The following is a 16,996-nucleotide window of genomic DNA, read 5'->3' as shown; positions in this document are numbered from 1 at the left end:
TAAGTGCTGATGATGCCACCTCAGACACATTTTCCAGATCCCAGCACTATGTGGAAAAATACCCTCTGGGAGAGGCTGACATGAAGTATTTTACACCCTCGTCTTCTGAGTCGAGGATGGATGTTTTAATTGGGGCTAAATCTGTCAGATACTTGGAGAGTCTTAAACATACATTGAGGCTTCCTCCCCACCACTGCCTTGAATTTAGATATTTATGGAATCGTAATGACCATTTTGCTGTCGAATTCCACAGCCTCATCATGCTAAACAATTGTCAGTTACAGTTTAATCATCCGTATAGATATTTTCTGAGATATGGCATTTTCAATGACAGGAAGGGAGTGGTAATTTTCTCAACAAACTTTCTGTTTGGCAAAATGGATTATTAACGTTTTGAGTGGAGACTGAAGCAGATAGGAGAGTCTCAAAAGACATATATTTATATATATATATTTAGTTTATTTTTTGTTGTCCAGAAGGTTTTTGTACTTCACAGCATCTTGAGAATCGGCCTTAAGAGACTATCTAACTATTGTGAGCCATTGCAGAAGTAGTCACAAGTAGCCAGTTTAAAAAAAAAACCCTAAAAATTGTCGTCAGACGATGGCCGATGGGTTCCAGGATTACATTTCAGCCAAGTCATTCCCCACAAGGACTATTTAGCTGCATGCAACCCCAATCAAATGTAATTGGTCAACAATACTCTGACTAAAAACAGAAACCCGAACTTATCAGATACCAAAATTTTGACCCTTGCCTACAGATTCTGCATGCAGATATGTCTGCTGATAGAACTTAACTGGACTAGAAGTCCAAAGTAAAGAAAGTCATTTATTTCCACAAACAAGAGTAGGTGTCATACATTGGCAGCATGTATGTCAATGTCTTCTGAACCTCTTGTTGAATGCCACGTAATGTCTAAGTGCTCAGGCAGTTCTTCCTCCCTGTGTCATGCAGGAAAGATAGATTTAGTGAGACTCCACACAGAGGCCGTAGTGAAAACAAAAGCTGCAGCATTCCTGGGTAAAGTGTGGAAAAGGTTACAACATTTATACTTGTGACAGGTTCCATGTTCTCCACAGGACTCCGGAGGGTTCTATGTCTTCTCTGAGGATCTTCTTCATCTATTGTGCATTATGTGTTGAGCAAATTTCTTGGAAAAAGTCCCCCCTATACTTTTGTATCAGCTGCCAAAATGTTCTTCTTTGCAAGCAGAATTCTCAGTTATCTTCTTTTAGAGGATACAGTTTAGCAGATTGCATCTTGCCCGCTGAGTCACAGTTTCAGACGTGTGGGCTTTATGATTTATGAAATATCCTCATGTCTTCAAGCTGTGTTTAAATGTTATATAGTGGAGACTCGAGTCTTAATCAAATTCTTTACAAGGAGTATTTATTCACAAACCAAACAATGGCCACACTTGTTTTTGAAGTACTAAATGCAGCACATGGATTTACTGTAGATTTACTTTGCCGTGCCGGCCTTTGTTCCATTGTCTGCCACAGGGTTAGGCTCTAGTACAAAAGGAGAATGCTCTACAGCAGAAAGTACAGACCGCTCAACAATGCTAGATAACAGAATGAGAGTGAAGTGCTGATGGAAAAATAGCTTTTAGCGTGTTTGTGTTTTCAGTAACGCATGAGAAATAACTTTTGCATTCCCGGGAGCTGAGGATGTTTGTGAAGGGAGGCAATTAAAATGACTGTTGCCGTGATATGGAGGCTGTCCGTCATGCCGAGCAGTTCCTCTTGTATTACATTGCATAACACCAAGGTACCTAATACATTTGGAATTTGTTGTTTTATTTGTTGAACAATTACACCATCAAACAGTTGGTTTCAAATCGTTCCTGTAGCTCCTGAGAAGAGAACAGCGGCCCATTTTTTTATACACCAGTTCCTCCCTGGGTGAAGGACAAGTGCGAGAGTAGTTTAGAAAACATGTACTGACGAGACACTTCAATTGCTACATCATGATGCGCATAGAGACACATTAATGTGACAAATGCTCCGAGGTGTATTTGTGTCTGATTTGCTTCGAGTGTGTCTTATTGGCTAAGTAGCCTCCACTGACATGTCTCCCTGGAAACCGACACACAGGTACATTTAACACGCAGTCACACGGACAGAGACTCACAGCTTCTCCTCCGCCCTCCATCCTAAACACCCAATTAGCAGCCACACCTGGCCACCTGCCTCCAATCAGAATAGGACGAACCTTTCAACGGATTGCCAGCAACGAACAAATCCAGATGCGGATGGGGGGTCGGAGATGATTGATAGAGTTGAGAGTGACTGTGCATGCGCGCGCGCTCGTGTGTGTGCAGATGACAAATGGGGTTTTTGTGTTTGAATCCATGCCTGTCATCTGCCATATCTGGTGACTGTGAGTGAATGAAATGTAATCACATAAAAATATGTATTTTATAAAGAAATCAATTAAATTAGGACAAAAGAAAAAAAAAGAAAAGAAGCACAGCAGTATGTTGTTTGGTATTTTCTTTACAACTGTTTGAGTCTTCGTAGATAAAAGAGTGGAGGATATAATGTAACAATGAGATGATAAAAATATGTCAATTGGCAAAGATTTTGCCATGTGGTCTTTATCCCTTTAATATTTCTTGATGTATAAGGCCATTGTGGGCATGTCGCAAATCAATGAGAAGGCTTCGAGGCACAATTGTATTTTTTAAAATGTATTTTTACATCAGTGTGTTAGAAGCAATGATTTGTCACAAATCTTACGTGTTAGATTTGCCAAAAAACAGACATTCAGGTCCGGTTAATCCACAGTGTCTCCTGTAATATCATTCAACTCATTCCATTTGAGCTATTTCTTGGCACCTTCACCCCAATTTACCTCCTGTCCCCGACTCACTCCTTCGCTCTCCCTTTCCACAACCTCTATTACTGCTAATCGATTTTGAGACAGTTATTTAGTGTCAGACACAGATTCTTTTTTTTTTTTTTTTTTTTTATCTTTGTGGAGTGACAGACATGGTTACCATAGTGATAGGAGGCACTTTGATTTGATGTCAACAAAAATAACTTGGAAAGACAGACTGAGGCACAAGCACACCCATTCAGAGAGGCAGACTTTAAAAGGCCCTTTGTTTTAAGACTAAAACTGCAGGGGAACACAGAAGTGACGTTTTGTCACTTCTTGCCTTCCACATGTTGTCCAACTGTTGTCAGCTGTCACGGTGACTCCCATTCACAAAGAAGAAAGCCACCTTTCAAAGGCATTTCATTTCAGGGTGGTTGTGTGCAAACATCCTGTCAATACATTCTCCTCTGAACTATTTCCTTGTGGACAAGGAGACATTTTGTCCTCTTATGCTAGACTGGCCATCATTGTGTTTTCATTTGTTCAGTTGAAAGTCAATTTCCAATCATTTTTTCCCCCCCTGCAATGTTCTTATCTATCCATGAAAGGTTGACTGAGCACACAAGCTCTGTTTCAGCGTCACCTTGCTTTACATTTACCCAGTCACACACACGGCTCTCCTGGGAGCTTCCGAGGACAGCCAAGCTACTGAGCAGCTTCACTGGAGCAGATGGGATTAAGGGCAAAGGCTGTTCACTGGCTGCTGCCCTTTTTTATATTTCTACATTCAGCACACAGACGTTGAAATTATGCCTCATCATGCATAGATTCAGGTCGACAAATGGAGGCTCGTCAGTTCAGGCTGAGTACTGGAGACGCACTTGCATCAGCACCTTCATTCATGCTTCACCGTCAGTGCCTCATTCATCAGCTGCTTCGCTACCAGCTGAATAGTAACATATTAATACAGGCGTATAAGACCTTTAGAATACTTCTAACTATTAGTCACCCAATACAGACTGGTAAATGATGGAGCTCCCTCCCCCTCCCACCAATCCTTTATCCGTTATGACCAATGATTCCAAAACCATAAAGTGTCTTGTTATTTTATATTATTATTTCGACTCGGGCAGTTTTGAAAAATGGGCATCGGATTTTAACATTTGTTAGGATTTCATACAACTTACTTTTTTCAGGGGTGTGAACAGCAAATTGCGACTGATTTTGTTTGCAATAACTTTTCATAAATCTTCATTGACTGCATTTGTACTAAATTGTCCTTTCGAACCAGCACATGTTTTGTTTTCTTTTATTTTTCTGCCAATTTCCCAATATTTCCCCTTATAACTATTTATATTTTATTGCTAGATTATGAATATACTTGATGTTAAATTAACACATTTTCTCACTTGTTAATTGCAAATCTAACTGCATATTTATCTACTATGTGTAAATGGTCAATTTCTCTAATTATGTTTTTACGACAGAATTTGTTTTAGTGTAGTCTAGACAGTTTATATTATTCCTCGCCAACTTCAATGCCTTCTTTTACATTTGGCATTAAAATGCAATACATTTAGCTCTTGCTTTTGTTGTAAAAAGTGTCAGTTTGTCACAGCATTGCTGTACCAGCCTGTCTGCTTCCATAAAGTTTGTCTTACCTCTCAACATTAGGCAGCTGTTTGAACACACCATTTTTACCGAGTTCATCATTAATTTTTGCTTTTAGAAAGAAGACAACATTTCATTGATAGTGAACATGTCAAAGTTCACTAATACAGCAAGCAGTAAGCAACAGAGTCAACTTCTTTGTCGCCCATGGAGAAAGTGCCCAGGCTGCCTTAAAAAAAAATTGCATATTTTTGTGAGATATGCAGTTAGGAGAAACTTTGAAAACTTTGTGAAACTTTCTCGACTCTTTGGGCCTTCTTGTAAATTCAGCAACTGTTATACATGAATATATTTCTAAACTTTGTATGCGCATGTTCCATCGATGTATGTCTTTTGCACACATGAGTGGCAAAGTGAGAGCCAATCACAAGTGGTCGTTCTAGGCCAGGTGTGGCATTTACTGACGGGCATAAAGCTGGCCCTGGGTGATCGCATCACTCAGGGTGTATTTTTATACCAAATATGAACAGCCTCTTTAACATACAGACTGGAAGGGGGACAGGTAAGTATGCATGTATTTGCTTTATTTTGAGGGACACAGATTAAAATTCCCAGTGTTAACATTGGCAATTAACCATTATGTTGCATAATTCTTCAGCCTGTCCTTCCATTCAATTATCTGTCCAACACTTTGGTTCCGAGCAAGATATCTCGAAGATGCAATTGACCAGCCAGACTGCCATGATGGTTGGCAACATTATTCATACCGCCCCAGAGGATGATTCATAATGTTTGCTAATTTGGTTCTGTTGTTTAAAGTTTCTGCTGTCACAATTCAGAATACAGTGCATCTATGTAGGAGGGCTTTTGCGATGGCTGTCATTGTTAGCAACAGTGACGCAAATTCAGTTTTTCCCCCAACATAATGGACAAAGTCTTCCACTTATGGGAAGTGGAGTTGTGTTTGTCTTTTTTTTCTTCTTTATTGTTGGAAAAGAATGCTTCACTGATCCTTCATATTGTTATGCCTAAAAGAATAATTCTCCTCTTTATCATCATGTCTCTCATCTGTCTTTTTCTTCTCTCCAGCATTACTATCTTTGGCACTGGGGCCAAGTGGTTGGCCGTGCTGCAGGAGAGGAACCTGAACCCTGGTGAGCTGTGGTCCTAATTACAAACGTGCTAGCACCTACACGAGCGTGCACACAGACATTGAGAGACGCACATGGACGCACACAAATAACAAGCATAAAACTCGGAGAGGGATGCATCCACACACACACACACACACACACACACACACTACACACATCTACAGTGAGAGAATTGAACCTGGAACAATAAGAGCAGATGGACACGATAATGATTATAATAGTGATTCTGTTTGACTCTAAATGTCCTTCATGCCCTTTATTGCATGAATCAACAGTTTGCCCCGTGCTCTGGTGTTTGACACTAAATCGAATGGATAAAAATGCTGTTATGATAATTCATGTGAGTCATGGATAGGAGCAACTAATTGCTTTTAGTGTCACAGCTCTCCAGAGATGGAACCAGGTCTCTACACATAATCAGAGTTGTGTCAGTGCTTATTAGCCTTCCTGCTAACCTTCACACATGCCGTTGTCACTGCTTTTTGTGGGCCCCCCCCCCAAAAAATGGCAGTTTAGAAGTGCATGCTAAAACTATTGCCAAATAATCAAAGCTCTCCTCTCACTTATAACCAATGTTTATTTCATAAACAGTTGCTGTGTGTCTTTGTTACCAGTGCATAATCACTACAAATCTTTATGCATGGCGCCTTCTCTGTGTGTGTTTATGTGTGTGTGTCTTTCCACTAATCGTAAAATAAGATCGACACCAAGGAATGAAAAACAAAATGTCCAAAAGCTGCTCCATCTGTCTGTCTTTGTGCCTCTGCCCCACCCTCTTCAGTCAGATAGCCACTTGATCCATTACGTATCTATTTGTTTATTTGTTTGGATGCTTATTAGAGAAAGAGAGTATGGCAGAGGGAGATGTGTGTATTTGTGTGTTTGCGTGCGTGCCTCCAGTGAGCTGGGAATGATAGGGGGAGCTTCTTCACTGGTTGCCCCAGTGGAGGGGCCCTTTTCCCTCGGCTGACATTTGGACCGGACACCTGGAGGCATGGTGGGGGGTAGCTTGAGTTCCCACTGTGTGTGTGTGTGTGTGTGTGTGTGTGTTTCTGTTTGTTTGTGTGTGTGTGTTTCTGTTTGTTTGTGTGTGTGTGTTTCTGTTTGTTTGTGTGTGTGTGTTTCTGTTTGTTTGTGTGTTTAGGGGCTGAGGGTCGGTTGCTGGAAGCTTATTAGTTTGCAGGATGTTATTAGCTTGTGGATTGGGTATCTATGACAGCGTGTGCACACATGGACCTTGGGGCGAAAGGTGTGTGTGCGTGTGTGTGTGTGCGCACATGTGTGCCTGCGGGCGTGTGGTAGTTAGTACATGCAAGCTCGTATGCTGTCACATCAGGGTGGCAAACTGCACTAACACAACATGTAGGGGTGAATGGAGTGGCGCACAGGTGCCATGTGTATTGAAATGTGTGTTTGTGTCTGCAGATTCTTAATTTAGTTGAAAATGATAGATGAATATGACTTTGTTAGTACTACAAAACCCTTTTTATTACACAAAGTGCAAAATGTTCCAATTACAGTTTCCATAACTGAAATATTTCTGTATCAAAATGTATTACATAGCTCCGTCTTCCAACTGTAATGGAGTGTCTGGTGTCCCTCCTTCTCCTGCTCCTGCAGTTAAAGAGAAAATACATTTTCTGTCCAATAATGACCAAGAACTATGTGAAGAGGCAGTCATGTCTCTGTCCTGGCCTACAAATTCCCCAGATCTCAATCTGATCAAGCATTCAAGTCCGATCCATGGAGACCTCACCATGAATTTGACTTGGCTCTGACCCGTTGAGGCATGGACAGAGAACCTTTAGGGGTTGTCCTGTGGTGTCTGGCATTAGGGCATTGGCTGTGAATCCTTCGAGTCCTGTGAGGTGTGGCCTCCATTAATCGGACTTAGTCTGGCAGGTTCCATGTGTGCTCGATCAGATCCAGATCTGGGGAAGCGTTGAGGCTTATGTGTCATTTCTTGGTCCATTCCTAAGCAGTCTCTGCTGTGTGGCAGGGCACATCATCCTGCTGGGGCGGCACTGCCATCAAGGAATGGCGTTACAGTGAGGGGTTGTACTTAATCTGCAATGATCTTTGGGCGGGTTGTGCGTGTCAGAGCCAAATGAATGCCGTCGACCAAGGTTTCCCAGGCGCACATAGCATTGTAACAAACTGATCAATGTTATTCACGTCACCTGTTAGTGATTGTAATGTTATGGCTGATCGTTGTATATGTTAGCAATTTTTGATTCATCTTTTGTCCCTTTTCCTATTTACATTTTTTTTCTTCGATCTCTCTGTCTTACAGGGGAAACGCACAACCTCCAGTCGCTCCACACCATCCTGTCCACTGGATCTCCTCTCAAACCTCAGAGCTACGACTACGTCTATCGCTGCATCAAGAGCAACGTGCTGCTTGGCTCCATCTCAGGTGACTATCTGATGTCGGGACACATGTTGTCCCTTTTTTCGAAGGGTGCACATAGCAGCAGCTTTTCCAAATGTTGTTGGTGTCTGCCACATTAACACTGGCAGCCAGTGGACCAATAATGCAACAAAGCATCTGTAACACAAACACAAGGCTGACACATTCTTGCGAAATTCAGAAAAAATAAAATTGTATAGGACTGTAGATTTTCCCCACCACCCACTTCACACACTTTCTCTCTCTCTCACACACACACACACACAAACACACGCTCTTTCAGCCCATTGTTATGTTGACAAGGCAACAGAATGCTGTCTGTCTCTCTCTGTGAGTCCTGAAACGTTTAACATTTAGCACAGACTGGGTGACTGATGTATACGGACACACACACACACACACACACACACACACACAAGCACATTGAGGAGCAGCTTGGAGCGTCACACATGCAGAGACTAACAGCATCCAAGCACCAGGCACATATTGTGAATGACAAACCCAGATGGGTGTAGCTTATAGCCACAGATGTATAGATGCGTATATACACACATGCACACAGTGACATGCAGGTTGGACACACGCGTGGTGACTGAAATGTCACAGACGAGGCAGAAATCTTGCCTGAGACAGAGAAAAAGAGACAGACAGTACAGGCTGATTGTCTTTAAAAAATTACATGATAAAAGTTATTTTTTATAAAAAATAATCCATATCTCCACTTGTCTCTGCACAGCCTTTGTACTTTTGTGTCTTTTTTTATAAATAATGGCAAATGTAGAAATCAATACGTGGTGGTTTTGTCTTCCAGGAGGTTGTGAGAAGGATACCCTTATTCATAGTTTCGAGCATTATAACAGCATTTTACTCTCCAATTGTACTGAGATTTAGGAACATGCTGACAAAATAAACAGGAAGTAAAATGAGTGAGCCGGTTCAGTGCGTCAAATATGAATGACGAATTAAGAGTGATTTTGTTTTAAAGTTATCTTACTGTAACTTATAAGAAAGAATGTTGTTATTTTAACTCAAAGTGTAATATTTTCCTATCCCTAACAAAGTCTTTTTTGTGCCTATTCTAACCAAACTGCGACTATTTCACATTGTTTATAGTGTCAGACATAGTGTCAGGTCTCATACAGTTCCTGTCTGTCACAGTGAAAATTAGCTGTTCATGTGGCATCCCTGAGAATGACACTGTAACCAATAGAAATGATTGAGACCCAAGTCGTGATAGAATTATCCTTTATAATTTGTATTATTTTTTTTTTTTTAAGGGACTAGAAATGTATTTGTGACCTCAGTATAAATCAGTGTCCGTGTATTCGTGTGTGTGTCCGTGCGTGTATTCGTCTGAGCAGCAGGTCCTGCCCCAGCCAGTTTCCTCCTTGTCGGCAAGGGCAACAGCAGGCTCCAACCCTGTTGGCTGCCAACCGACCTAACCTTGACCCCCGAGGTCAACACTCTTGTGCTTGTGTGTGTGTGTGTTTGTAGGATTTATCACAGCATATGTGACTGACTGGTGGTCACAGTGACATATGTGATGGGGCCCTTTTGCCGATTTCACCCTGTGTGACTAAGTGTGCGTGTGTGTGTGTGTGTGTCTACAAACATGCGTGAGTTAACTTGATTTATTTTCAGTATATTAAATTTTTTTCCTCCCTTTTTTGTGTATTTCAGGGTGTGTGTGAGTGTGTGTGAGTGCGCGTGTGTGTTATCCTGTCAGCAGGGATTTCAGACCCCCGTCGCTCCTCATTGGGGTATTTTAACACTTTCACTGCTGGATTTCCTCCATCCTAATACACCTCCGCCTGACTTGCCCATATGTCACTCCTCTGTTCCATTTTGTGCTGCCTCTTCCAGCATGTGTGTCTGCACAAGTGTTTACTTTGTGTTTGTCTTCCTGTGACTTACCTCATGTGTATTCCTTTTATAATTCATTTTTGAATACATGAATGCCTGCGTAGGTTAGCTGGTGGCCTTTTTGTCTCAGTCGGTGGCTTCGCTCAGACCCCACACTGTGCCAGAGGATGTTCAAAGCACTCACACCTACCCGAATTAAAGCCAACTTGTGTACACACACACACGTACACACGAATATATTCACACAAAGGGGGTGGGGGGGGGTTAGGAAAAAAAATCTCTTTCTTCACTGTTCAGAATAGTCAGTTCTGTTAGAAACATCAGATCAGTGTGACAAGTTACCCTCTTGTGTATACACACACAACACACACACTAAATGGCTGATGATGGAAGGCATCCCCAGAAAGCAGCAGTGGCTTTTGGCTTTAAAAATATTTTTGTGTGTGTGTGTGTGTGCGCACACATTCCTTACTTTGTACCCACCCATTAAAGCGACTGTAATAATAAAATAATGCGCGTCTTCCTACGTTAAGTGTGTGTGTTTAATCAGAAGACAAAGTTTCCGCTTCCTCCAGGGAGCCAATTAAAGCTCAATAAAGAACCTGGCAGAGAGAGAAGCACGGGAAGAGAGAGAGCGAGGGAACGAGCGTAAAAGCAAGCGAGAAGGAAGTGGTACAAGGGCAGAGAGCAGCTGAGAGGAAGTGAACAAGATCGATGGATGGAGTCTATGATACAGAGAGGGAACGACACAGGGAGGTAGAGATAGAACAATGAGAAGGGAGATGAATAGAACGTGTCAGATATAGTAGATGATTGGAAGGTAGAAAGAGACAAATGGATGGTGCAACAGTGTCAGAGTTTGTGTGTGCAACAGTGTAGGACTCCTATATAGGTCAATGGAGGTGGAGCAGGGTGCTAACCCTGCCAACTTGATACAGTCTTAAAGTTTAGTAACATCTCTGTGTTGCTTTTTTTTATAGGATACTTTACCCCACGTGTTAGTAAACAATGGATATAAAACACATATATCCCAGTTGAGACCATCTCCTTTTGAAGTAGACTGATATAACTTCAGGTTTATTGAACTTGAAGCTCCAATGATTTGTTTTTTGCTGCTAGGGTGCAGATTATCTCCACAGCAAGCTGGCAGACATGAAGCTCTGACATGTTATTTACCTTATTACTGCCAGAACAATGAGTAATTCTCTATTCTGATGATGAATTAATTATTTAAGTAAGATTGAGATATTTAAGGTTTAAAATGTCGGACAGAATGTTTTATGGACGTGAAAAAAAAAAATCTATGGAACAAAACACAACAAATTATTTTCAGCCGTAGTCAATGCTTGCTTACGTCTGTATGGTGGGTCGTCCACCCAATGTGAGGGAACTCATCCTTGAATGAATGACTGTGTGACTGAGCAGCAAATTAGATAAATACAATGCATTTATCATGTAGGATCATTATGGCTAATGTGTTAGCAAACAGAGCGAGATTATCATTTCGAGTCACATTTCTGTTCATCATTCACTCTTTTGGCCCTGGTTTGGTCTCCAGTGACTCCTGAGAAAAATATCTGCCTTTTATAGCTTCTGTTTCAAGTCTTTCGCCCAAAATGTTCAACTGTGTCAGTGCCGGGCAGTTACTGCTGTTTTATTGGACTGGACAGTTCTAGAAAATTGTAATAATAATAGCTTCTGCAGGAGAGGGTGTTGATGAGAGCAGTTACACTCCACCATCCCGACTATCACCAGTAAATGTACATGCTTTAAAGCTGCAGAGTTGGGTCATGATTGTCATATGTTCGTCACTGTTAGCTTTCCACACCATACATCATAATTTTATTAATTATTAACATAAAATGATATTTATTAGTAAAGCTTTTAAGGATGAATACAGTGTTAGCAGGAAGCTTTAATGTTAACAAAACTGGGACTCACCGCGTGTGAGGTGTTTCATTTCAGACCGTCAACACACTAAATCTCTCCCTCTGTGTCTGTTCTTCTCTCGTCTCTCTGTCAAGGCGGCACTGACATAGTGTCATGTTTCATGGGTCAGAACCCAACAGTTCCGGTGTATCGCGGCGAGATCCAAACAAGAAACCTGGGCATGGCTGTGGAGGCCTGGGGCCATGAAGGTAAGAGCGTGTGCAAACTCTATCAAGTGGTTTAATGAACAAATCTAACATAACGACAGCGTCTATGGGAGCATGTTGAATTTATAAGAAAAGTCGCTAGGTTGAATCCGAAGAGGGAAAAAAAAATAAAAAAAAATCTGCTGAGATGTCCTTGAGCAAACTTCCCATCTACTTCTGGAGCTAGGCACTAACAGAACCAGACTGTGGTTATACTTGGTTGCTTACATATGTGGAAGTACCCGTGTGCTTTAATGTAAAGATAGCCTTCACTGAGTAATTAGTGAAATGTCCCTGGGGAAATACAGCTCAAAACATAAGGGAGACACTACTTTTTTTCTATTTGCAATGGGACTCAAAGCTTTCGATTTAGCTCATTGATTTAAGTCCCTTGTTCCCCAGCTACCAATCCCTGCTGCAGCCAGCACTGGTGTGTCTCCACCACCTCAAAGGAGAGTGGATGGAGAGACGATTTAAAGGCAGAGCTTGGGATTATTTTAGTCGGTCTCTAGGCTGATAACACCGTCCTGAGGGAGGAGATGAGGCCTGTGTGAAACCACACACTAAAGTATATCAGGTTCTCTGAGTGTGGGATACAGCACAAGGTGATATATATCTATTTTTTTTTATCTGAAAATGCTTTTTTATGTGTGTCTGTGTGGGTTTCTAATTGTGTGTGGCCAAATGTATCTATGTGTTGTGGCAAAGTATTTCCAAAAGACTCTAACTTTATTTTTTGTTCTTGTGAAATCTGTGTGCGCGTGTGTGTGTTTTTGTGCGTGCGCATGGGGACAGGTAAGCCTGTATGGGGAGAGAGCGGGGAGCTCGTCTGCTTGAAGCCAATCCCCTGCCAGCCAACACACTTCTGGAATGACGAGAACGGGAGCAAATACCACAAAGCATACTTTTCCTCATATCCTGGTAAAGACACATTCTTTGTACATAATAACAAACGTACAAGCAGTTAAGATACACAGATAGAACCCAGGAAAAAGAAGCACTTTTATGATGATTTTACATCATTAATTTCAATTTCTGACACATTTCATTGTGTGTATTGTTTTTTTTTCCTTGTTTTACTTTTTCTATATGTATTTTACTATTGTCAAAAATGTCAGCAATAGAAAAAAAAAACGTATTTTAAACTTGATACTGTTCCATCTTTTTAGGCGTGTGGGCCCACGGAGACTACTGTAAAATCAACCCAAAGACGGGAGGCATTGTCATGCTGGGCAGAAGGTCAGCTGTTAACTGTTCTACTCACTGAATGTTACATGAAATTATTTCATGACTGTCGTTTTCGTTGATTCATCTGTTTACAGAACTTCACAAATTGGCAGATTTTGCAGAGATATTCCAGATATTACATTTGAGATGCTAATCCTTTGAATTACTTTTGTTTGAGGAGAATTAAAGTAAATTAAAATGGCCTTCTTTTGCATGCGATTTGGCACAGCAAGACAGTATATTGTCAGGTGGCGCTTGAGCTGCTTTATGGCATGATAAAAGTGTATTGTACATATAAAAAAGTACATAAATATACACATATGGAAACAAAAAACATATTTTCCATATTGTGTATGAAAAAAACACTAGCTTACAGAAACTGAACGCCCCCTATTTCCTGGTACATTTTTGTCCCCTCCATTGCAGTGTCCTGTATCATGTGTGGCAGATTCCCGATGACAGACACAGGAGTTTTAAATCTTGAACTTGTGTTTGTTCTGCAGTGACGGTACACTGAACCCCAACGGAGTCCGATTTGGCAGCTCAGAGATCTACAACATTGGTGAGTCTTGAACATAAAAAGGTGGAGCAGAGCGTGGGTGTAAGAGAAGAGAGGCAAAACCGTTTGTTGTGAGCTTAAATTGACTCACGGTCCTATTTTAAAATGGCGAAAAACACATTTTGCCATCCCTTCATCCATTTTTTTTCAGGCATGTGAGCAACACTTGCCTTTCTGTTCAGCCAGAAGAACCTCACAAAAGCACAGTTTTTGTGGCACTGTTGACGGCAAGAAAGCAGTGTTTCTGTGGTTAGTCTTGAAGTTGTGAGTGGTGAAACATTTTTTTCTCTTGTTGCCAGTTTCCTCAAACCCTTTTCCTCCTCTCATCTTTCCTGCCTCACACTCTGCACCTCTCATCTCTCCTCTCCTCGCCTCTCATCTGCTCTCCTCATTTTCTTTGTTTTGTCTCCTTGTCCTCTACTCTGCACTCTCATTTCCTCTCCTCTCTGCAGTGGAAGCATTTGAGGAAGTGTCAGACAGCCTCTGCGTTCCTCAGTACAATGCCGACGGTGAAGAGCGGGTAATTTTGTTCTTAAAGATGGCACCTGGTAAGCCCTTCTCAGCGGAGTTGGTGGCGAAGATTAAAGGAGCCATTAGGAAGGCACTGTCTGCTCGACACGTCCCTGCACTGCTGCTGGAGACCAGAGACATTCCTGTAAGAAAGAGTATCAATCAGATGTGAATAAAACCTGTCAGATTATCCTATCACAATGGTTACAGCTGTAAAAGTCATACTGGCTTGACTGACAGCTCCCTTTTCTTTACTCCTCTGCAGTACACCATCAGTGGCAAAAAGGTGGAGGTGGCTGTGAAACAGGTGATTGCCGGCCGGGAGGTGGCGCAAAGAGGAGCTTTCTCCAACCCCGATTCACTGGACCTTTACAAGAACATTCCTGAACTGCAAAACTATTAAAGATGAGGCTTCACGGAGCTGAAGAGATGACCAACCACCTGAGAAGAGTTCAACTTAGTTTTTAAATTAACTTTATTCCAATTTACAGGTACAGAGAGACATGCAAAGTGCATTGCAGGTAGTAGTTTACAAAGGCGCCATGAGCTTTGCACAGGGCATGAAAAGGAGAAAAATAAAATGTACGTCTAAATAATACTATAAGGGCACAAACAATATGTAAATAAGTCTACGTTATCAGACAGAAGAGAAAACTTTATGTGTACCGCTCCATAGCTTTCAGTGAGCAAGTGGCTCTAACATTTTGTGCAAATAAATGTGGAGCTGGATTCAGCTTTGGATGTAATACGATGTGCACAGCAGCGCTTGTGAATAAGCTCAGTGCTCTGAAGCCACCAACAAAGGAGAAGTGAAATTTAGCTTCAAGTTCTTTGCTTTGGCTTCATAGTCTGATCTCTATCAGCCAGTGCAGAGCTGTATCTCTCTTTGTCACCTGCTTTAACCCCCCCCCCCCCCCCCCGGTGTTGGTTCTGAGTTGGGTCTCAGTCTGAACATCCATTGGAAAGTGTGCAGATAAATGCACACGGACACCTGGGACGAACACCTCAGCTTCGGCTCATGTCACCATGTCATTGTCATGTGGTGTGTATTGCTTTATTACGTGTATATACATATGAATATATATTTTTTGGACTGTGAAAATTCCTTTAACATTATAATTATGCATTGATAAGATAGTGACTTAAACCTGTTAACCAAAGTGTGAGTTAAAGAGGGTCGTAGTTTGAATAAATAAGATTCCAGAAATAATTGAACTTACTGAACTTTTGACCCAACTGGAAAAGTTAGTAATAACTGTGACACTACTGAAAGAGAGCAAACATTCAATTCACCACAAAAGCCTGTTTTTTTTTTTTTTTATATCTATGTTCCATGTTTGGCAGAACTTCAGATAGCTACAGTACACGCCTGTGATTACCTTGTACATGGGAATTATTTATTCAAATGTCATCATGCTAATTACTGCTATTAAAGATGAACTGCAGTGCTTTTTGCTCCCCAGTTGCAAGACGAAGACAAAAACACTAATCAATTTAATGCTATGAGAAAAAATAAAACAATGTGAGTTGTCAAGGAATCACAGATGTTAATGTGAGACAAATGCTAAATTTAAGCTTCGGGAAGTTGACCATTTTGATTCAGTCTGTTTTGCTTATTTCTGGATTTTTGAATCCAGTGAATACATGAATTGGAAACTCTGCAGTTTATCTTTAATGTCACTGCTTAAATTAAAAAAAAAAAAACCATAAAGCACTTTAAAGGTACCCTGTGGAGTTTCTGGCCACTAGTGAGCGCTATAGAGCAATGTTTTGATCAGTGGATCCCAATCTTGTTGTATTTGGAGCAGATGCACATGTGGGTGACGAAATACGAATTCCTGCCTTTGTTGTCACACTATTCCACTGACGTGTGGCAGTGATGAAGTGAGAAAATGTACCAACAACTTGATGAGAGGAAGAAGACTGTAAAACATGAGAGTAAAAGCTTCATCTTTAAAGCACTGAAACAGAACTTGACTTCATTAGAAGAAAACTCCACAGGGTGCGCGTCAAAGTCTCTCAGATGCCCTGGTCCTCTCTTATTGAGATGGGGATCATAATTAGATAACTGTTCACTTTGCACTTGTCTGTGCGACTTTGTTCGAGGTGAAATCTGGTAAAAAACATGGCTGATGTACTGTTCCATTATGCATGCCGGTGATGCACCGAACGTTTCTTCTAATAGGCCCAGAGTCTGTTGCAAACATAATTCTGGTGTCTGTCACATGTAACTTGATTGTATTTGGTTCTTCCATGTCCGCCTTCGGTTAATCTAATAATGTAATTTTAACTTAGTTCAGTGTTGAGAGAAAGTTTATTGAATCAGATAAAACAATTGTCTTTTGTCTTTGTCTTTCTACAGCAACTTTCTCTTTCACACACCACGGTGATGATGGTCACTGTCTCGGTCGACTCGGTGTATATTTAAAGTCGACGTTGGCCATGAATATGAATGGTGTACTCTACCTATTTTTACAACTTGACAGTGTTCAGTCAGAGTTTTGTCAGGGGGAGTATTTGCATTAGGAACCATTTAAATGAAATACCAAGGGAGATTTTGTTGCAAGCTTTGGTGCATTTCCTAGTTGACAACTGTCAGCGACCCCCCAAAAAATAAACCCAGTCTGAGAGGAAAAAGCTCAAACAAACAATTTTTTATTCCCAAACTACAGCCTTTTATACCCGTTACAGATTTACACAA

The 16,996-nt window shown here is 41.2% G+C and overlaps 1 protein-coding gene across 1 annotated transcript in view; it reads left to right on the top strand.

The window, feature by feature from the left end:
• Positions 1–16,641, top strand: part of aacs (acetoacetyl-CoA synthetase) — a 36,593-nt gene extending 19,952 nt beyond the window's left edge. The window contains exons 11-18 of the mRNA XM_030417565.1: positions 5,527–5,591; positions 7,885–8,007; positions 11,889–12,002; positions 12,795–12,920; positions 13,169–13,238; positions 13,730–13,788; positions 14,238–14,440; positions 14,561–16,641. Coding sequence (XP_030273425.1) covers positions 5,527–5,591; positions 7,885–8,007; positions 11,889–12,002; positions 12,795–12,920; positions 13,169–13,238; positions 13,730–13,788; positions 14,238–14,440; positions 14,561–14,698 — 898 coding nt within the window. The 3' untranslated portion in view covers positions 14,699–16,641. The remainder of the gene's footprint in view (positions 1–5,526; positions 5,592–7,884; positions 8,008–11,888; positions 12,003–12,794; positions 12,921–13,168; positions 13,239–13,729; positions 13,789–14,237; positions 14,441–14,560) is intronic.
• The last annotated feature ends 355 nt before the right edge of the window (positions 16,642–16,996 follow it).

Source organism: Sparus aurata, chromosome 5, assembly GCF_900880675.1.
Source record: "Sparus aurata chromosome 5, fSpaAur1.1, whole genome shotgun sequence".
In the NCBI taxonomy this organism is placed as follows: Eukaryota; Metazoa; Chordata; class Actinopteri; order Spariformes; family Sparidae; genus Sparus; species Sparus aurata.
The sequence above is the reverse complement of the archived record's forward strand: the minus strand, read 5'-3'. Positions and strand labels throughout refer to the sequence as shown.